General features: G+C 39.5%; 1 protein-coding gene across 1 annotated transcript; it reads right to left on the bottom strand.

Moving 5' to 3' along the window:
* Positions 1 to 4,530: 4,530 nt before the first annotated feature.
* LOC138672962 (claudin-3-like) lies at positions 4,531 to 6,131 on the bottom strand. Its single transcript, XM_069761437.1, has one exon. The coding sequence runs from the start codon at positions 5,698 to 5,700 to the stop codon at positions 5,056 to 5,058; it is 645 nt and encodes a 214-aa protein (XP_069617538.1). The 5' UTR covers positions 5,701 to 6,131; the 3' UTR covers positions 4,531 to 5,055.
* Between the last annotated feature and the right edge of the window lie 273 nt (positions 6,132 to 6,404).

The following is a 6,404-nucleotide window of genomic DNA, read 5'->3' as shown; positions in this document are numbered from 1 at the left end:
TCTTTCAAAAAACAGGATTTAGAAAGAACCATTCACTCTAATGAAGTAGACTGGCTCACCTTGGACTCTGTCGGCCTTTGTTCTTTTTAAAGGTGCACAAAAGCATAATTGACTGCGCGTTTGTGGATGCCTAAAAACACGAGATGCGACTAATACAGGCAGATGGAGTTATCAGAGGTTATTTAGTTTTCAAAGTGCCTCTGTCTGCCTCAGTATAGGGAATGGTTCCTCAGGGGTTCGGTCTGGATTTCGGAGATTTAGACATAAACCCCAACATAAATGCTCAGCGGAGACTAGAGCACAGTGAATAGATTTGTATTGTTTTTAAGTTTTCTAGTTTTCGACATTAAAAACGCTTTTAGTTGTTGCAAAAAATGTATATTGGTATGTGTTTCCTAATCCTATTTTACTACTTTTGAATACACCAAACATCCAACTAGGACTCCAGATGAGCTACTCATGAACATTTTCACCCCATGTAATGACATCCCATAGTTAAGTAATCCGTACGGATTGTGACTACTGTACAGTAAGAATCACTGTCAGGAATCTTTGCATTGCTGCAGGCATAGAAATATTTACAGAGGTTCTCTTTTACACAAAGGATGACTGCTATATAGGTACCGTCACATTAAGCGACGCTGCAGCGATATAGACAATGAGCCGATCGCTGCAGCGTCGCTGTTTAGGTCGCTAGGAGACGTCAAACACCGGCAACAGCAGAACAATGCAGGAGCGATCCAGTGACGTACTTATCGATCTCGCTGGTTGTTGCTCCATGAAAAAACATTGCAGGCATCGTTGCTTTTGCTGTCAAACATGACAAATCACGCCGACCTGACGACCAAATAAAGTTCTGGACTTCTAGCTCCGACCAGCGATGTCACAGCAGGATCCTGATCGCTGCTGCGTGTCAAACACAACGAGATCGCTATCCAGGACGCTGCAACGTCACGGATCGTTGTCGTTCTCGTTGGAAAGTTGTTCAGTGTGAAGGTACCTTATGACACCACCTGACCTGACTGATTCACATAGAGAAGGCTGGCCATAATGTCTCATGGTCCAGAGGGGATGATTCGGTTACAGTAGAGCAAGGTTCAGAAGGCTGGGGGTTCTCCTGCTTAAATTGCTGAAACAATAGTTTCTACAATTTCAGCAATTTTCTGACAGTGAAAATGTTCATGTTTTATTGTATTCATCTATATTTGCCCCCTTTTCACATGTAAAGCGCCATGGAATAAATGGCGCTATAAAAAATGTATAATACCGTAACAATAATTATATATAATACATTCAATTGTTTGGGGAAGGTATAAGAAGGAAGCATTCTGCTACACTAATAATTCCTGATAAGTGCTTTCTTCACTTCCTGAGCCTCATCTTAACCTTCCTTCAGAATTACAATGGAGGGTATGTACCTGCAGTGACCACAGGAATGCCAATTGTCTCAGCTCTGTAAAGTTGTGCAGTCTTTATGTTCTGTTCTGCACTCATCTCATAGGTCCCTGTTACCTGAATTTGGAGGACACATGATATCATAAACTGTGACAGATACGAGGGATGCGATCTCTTTACCTGGGTCAATGGCCTTTGTTTTCCCTTGGGAACATTGGGGCCATGGTCTTCGTGTAACACAAACCCAAACATCGTATATAAGAGCATATTTTATTGAAAAGTTAACTTAAAAACCTAAACAAACAGCAGTTTCACAATAAGAAATGCAAATAGTATATGCTGCAATCTTAACAGGTTTCAAGCCAGGCACTTACAGAAACGTCCTGGTATTAGGTACAATTTATTCCCTTCCTGGGTAAATAAAATACGGTTGGAAGGTGTGATATGTCACATGTCATTTTTATTAACCCGTTCAGTGCCAAATATATTAGGTGGCGTTCACATTGGTCAGTGATATACTTTAAAGGGACACTGTCACCTGGATTTGGAGGGAACAATCTTCAGCCATGGAGGCGGGGTTTTGGGGTTTTTGATTCACCCTTTCCTTACCCGCTGGCTGCATGCTGGCTGCAATATTGGATTGAAGTTCATTCTCTGTCCTCCGTAGTACATGCCTGCACAAGGTGCAATCTTGCCTTGCGCAGGCGTGTACTATGGAGGACAGAGAATGAACTTCAATCAAATATTGCAGCCAGCATGCAGCCAGCGGGTAAGGAAAGGGTGAATCAAACACCCCAAAACCCCGCCTCCATGGCTGAAGATTGTTCCCTCCAAATCCAGGTGACAGTGTCCCTTTAAGTTTTAGGGTTTTTTTTTTCATCCAGAAGTAGGGGTGTATCCTAATTATAAGATGTTTAAAGAATGTTCTATACTTCTGTTTATTTTTTTTTTTTATTAAACTAATTCTAGTTTTATATGAAAAAATGCAAGCGCAAAAAACTGCTAGTAAAAATATAATATTTAAATACAGGCTATCCTTATCTTTCTGCAAAGCTCTGTGCAGCCATATATGAAGTGTGAGTTTATTATGAGGCCGTTTTTTTACGATATTCCTCCTAATATACGTGCACAGCACTGGATTGAAAAACACAATTTACTTAGGCCATGTTCACACATCAGTATTTGATGAGTATTTTACATCAGTATTTGTAGCCAAAACCAGGAGTGGGTGATAAATGCAGAAGTGGTGCATACGTTTCTATTATACTTTTCCTCTATTTGTTCCACTCCTGGTTTTGGCTTACAAATACTGATGTAAAATACTGACCAAATACTGAAGGTGTGAACGTGGCCTAACAAATACAACTTTTTTTTTTCTTCATATTCCTAGGAATGGGAAGACGAACATCTAAAAATCGGAGCTGTGTACTATTAAGGTCACGATCACACATTCAGCATTTGGTCAGTATTTTACATCAGTATTTGTAAGCCAAAACCAGGAGTGGGTGATAAATGCAAATTATTATACTTTCCCTCTGACTGTTCCTACCCTGGTGTAAGGCTGCAGTCACACTAGCAGTATTTGGTCAGTATTTTACATCAGTATTTGTAAGCCAAAACCAGGAGTGGGTGATAAATGCAGAAGTGGTGCATATGTTTCTATTATACTTTTCCTCTAATTGTTCCACTCCTGGTTTTGGCTTACAAATACTGATGTAAAATACTGACCAAATACTGCTAGTGTGACGGCAGCCTTAGCTGACAAATACTGATGTAGAATACTGACCAAATACTGACTGTGGCCTAAAAACAGTTGCATGTTTCTTCATGTTGTTTTTTTCACCTTTTAGTCTCCGCAACTGTATAACAAAGCCCACTTCATATAACACTACAGTTCATTTATTGTAATTCTTTATTTTATTATTCATTTATTTTTTCCATTGGGGTCTTTATATTAGATTTGTCTTAGAAAAAAACTAAAATCTTGAAACATCTAAGACAAAAATATTTTTCATTATTTTCCTTAAGTCTTTTTTCTTTTACAAACCTTTTTTTGTTATCGACCTTAATAAGCTAAAAGTTGTATTTCACCTGCAAGCACAATAAATATAGATTTACAGATGTGCACTTTTTCATCTCTGATGGTATAAAGCTCTTGATTTTTCTTTTTTTAAATAATCTGAATTTTTCCAATCCGGGTTTTTCTTCTGTGCTGATGTTACATATGTCTATATACAATTTAGAAGACACATCAATATTCCATTATGAAAAGTACAAAATGCAAATATGAAAACTCTTGTAAACCAAATCCTCCATTCAAATTCTGCTCACGGGCTTTATCTGCTCAGCGGGAGGTCGAGAACAGCAGGGTCTGGTAGACCTATAAATTAATGTAACTTAATCTGATTTTTTGGTTGACCCTGCTTTTTTGTCGGAGACTCGTAGGCACACACTAACGCTGCCAGTGAAACTCTGAAATTGTTAAACTGAGCTAATGAATGTGAATGTGTAACTGGCTCATTTATTAAAGGAGAATGTTTAGAATGTTATTTATTAACAAGGGTCTAATTTATCTACCATGTAATTTACAAAGCTGTAGGAAAAACAAAATCCTGGACAAACTTTCTATGGGAGATGTAAAAAGTCAATAAAAGAAAGACACAAACTTATACAATACACAGGAACTAGGAGAAAATTAAAAGCAAGAAGAAAAGGGTCAAATTCCAGCCGAGCATTAATGTTTTAGAGGAGGAGGGAGGGGAAAGGAGTGTACAAAGGACAAGAGGAACCTGAAGCCAAGAAGTATGTACTGATACTATCAGTAAAGCCTATCATTAAATCCTTAACTAGAGATGCTTCTGTCGGCCTTTGAAATTGGACATTGGACCCAGAAGGCCATAAGGCTTTACGATCAACCCTTCCACATGCATTGCCATAAGCATCTATTGTTCTCTGTTATCAAAAGCCTCGGAGATTTGTAACTAAATCTATGCTTCGGCAAAGTGTAGATTTCTAACATTAGTGAATGTCAGCATGCATGAAACCTTGGTTTATGACCGGTAATATTTACAAGCTATAAAAATTCTAGTATTGATATGTCTGTGCGGTTGGATAAATAAGACATTTACTAAGGCATAAATCTCAAGCCGTTTAATAGAAATAATATCTTCATACATAACCAATAAAAAAAGCTATATACATTGTCTTCATCGATTAAAAGACAAATACTTTCTCTGTCTACCGTTAACTAAGAAGTGGATGAAGATGGAACGAGTAGGTGAGTACCCCCAGCTGACCCTGCAGCTGCAGATCATTGACTTGGGTCTTGGTATGGAAAGAGTTACATGTGTTAGGCCACCTCATCTCTGCCAGGAGAGTTTGCCCCTCCCAGTTCAAGAATAATCTACCGGTGCCACGACAATGGACAATGGAGAACTACCATTCATGGACCTTCTATATTCACGTACATGCACAAACACATCTATAGGCAATGCTGTCTACAATAAATGGTATATAAAATGCTACAGCTTACAGGAGAAGCTTTGTACATGTAGGGCTTTAAGTCAGTGATATTGAGTTTTGTCTCCTTTGCAGGTCAGAAGCCCCTCTGTTCACATGATATGTGAAAGTTTTTAAGTTCGTAGAAGAGTTGTTTTCCATTTAAACATAGTCTTTTCGGTCATATCCAGGATTTGTAGACCTGGCTGCTGAATATGCCACTCTTGAAGCAGGGTATTTCTCCTGTTTTGGTGGGCAAGTGCAGCAGAGCATGGCACCACCAAGCATTAGAAGAGCCGATGCTGCCCACCCAATGTACATGGAGGCTCCCAACTCCCTTTTTTGAGCATCCACAACTAGAGGGTTATAGAAATCACGAATAATGGTATTTGCTGACCAGGAGACGGGGATAAGGGTCATGAGTCCTGAAAGAATAAAGATAACTCCAGATACGATCATGATCTTGGCCTTTGCTGATTCATCTTGGACACAGTTGGTGCACTTGGCTCCAATAATGGAAATGAGGACTCCAATTATAGCTATGACGATGGCGATGACAATCAAGGCTCGAGCAGCTTGCAGATCTTGAGGAAGCGCCAGTAGAGAATCATAGACTTTGCATTGCATTTGCCCAGTGCTTTGCACTACACAATTCATCCATAGTCCTTCCCAGATAATCTGGGCCACCACAATGTTGTTGCCGATGAACGCAGTCACCTTCCACATAGGAAGAGCACAAGAAACAACAGCACCAAGCCAGCCGATTATAGATAGGGCCACACCTAGGATCTCAAGTCCCATAGACATGATGGCAGTTGCAAAGTGTCAAATTTTGGGCAAAATTATTATTCTGAGTCTGAGTCTAGCCGCATCTGAATTTTAACACTCCGTTGGAAATTATTTCTCCTCTTTTTCAGATTAAAACTCACCACCAAAAAGTGTCCTGTGTAGGGAATAATCTTCTCTTGTTGAATGATATTCCTCTGTCTCCTCTCCAGGTCAGAGATCTTTAGCAGTTGCTCCTACAATCTTTCAAAGTTGTGGAGGAATACGACTTGGTATTGTTCAGTACCTCCTGGTGCTCTCTCGTGATCTCTCCCTGGCAGAGTGTTCTCTCTGGACTACTGCCCAGGTTAGCCCAAGTAGAATATTCTTCAGATATCAGATGGTGGTTTGTCTACCAGTGCCTTCAGACTTCACTGTCTGAGACGAGCCAGTGTGTAACGGATCCTTGCACCTGTCCTTTATATCTGCATCAGGTGCAAGTGATGTCACAGCACTCGAAGGGAGGAGGGAGTCTTAAAGGAACAATGACACGTTACAGAATCAGATGTTAGGCACATATATTTTTCCCACAGAAAATATAAAGTATATAGCAAAAACTCCAAAAGTAAAACACTAAACAGTTTAAATGATCTTCTTAAAGAAAACAAACAATTAAACATGTTTTGATTGTAACTACAGAAACACACAAGTATTGTCACAAATGGTGTAGCCTCTTCTGCAATAGA

Source organism: Ranitomeya imitator, chromosome 3 (assembly GCF_032444005.1).
Source record: "Ranitomeya imitator isolate aRanImi1 chromosome 3, aRanImi1.pri, whole genome shotgun sequence".
Lineage (NCBI taxonomy): Eukaryota > Metazoa > Chordata > Amphibia > Anura > Dendrobatidae > Ranitomeya > Ranitomeya imitator.
The sequence above is the reverse complement of the archived record's forward strand: the minus strand, read 5'-3'. Positions and strand labels throughout refer to the sequence as shown.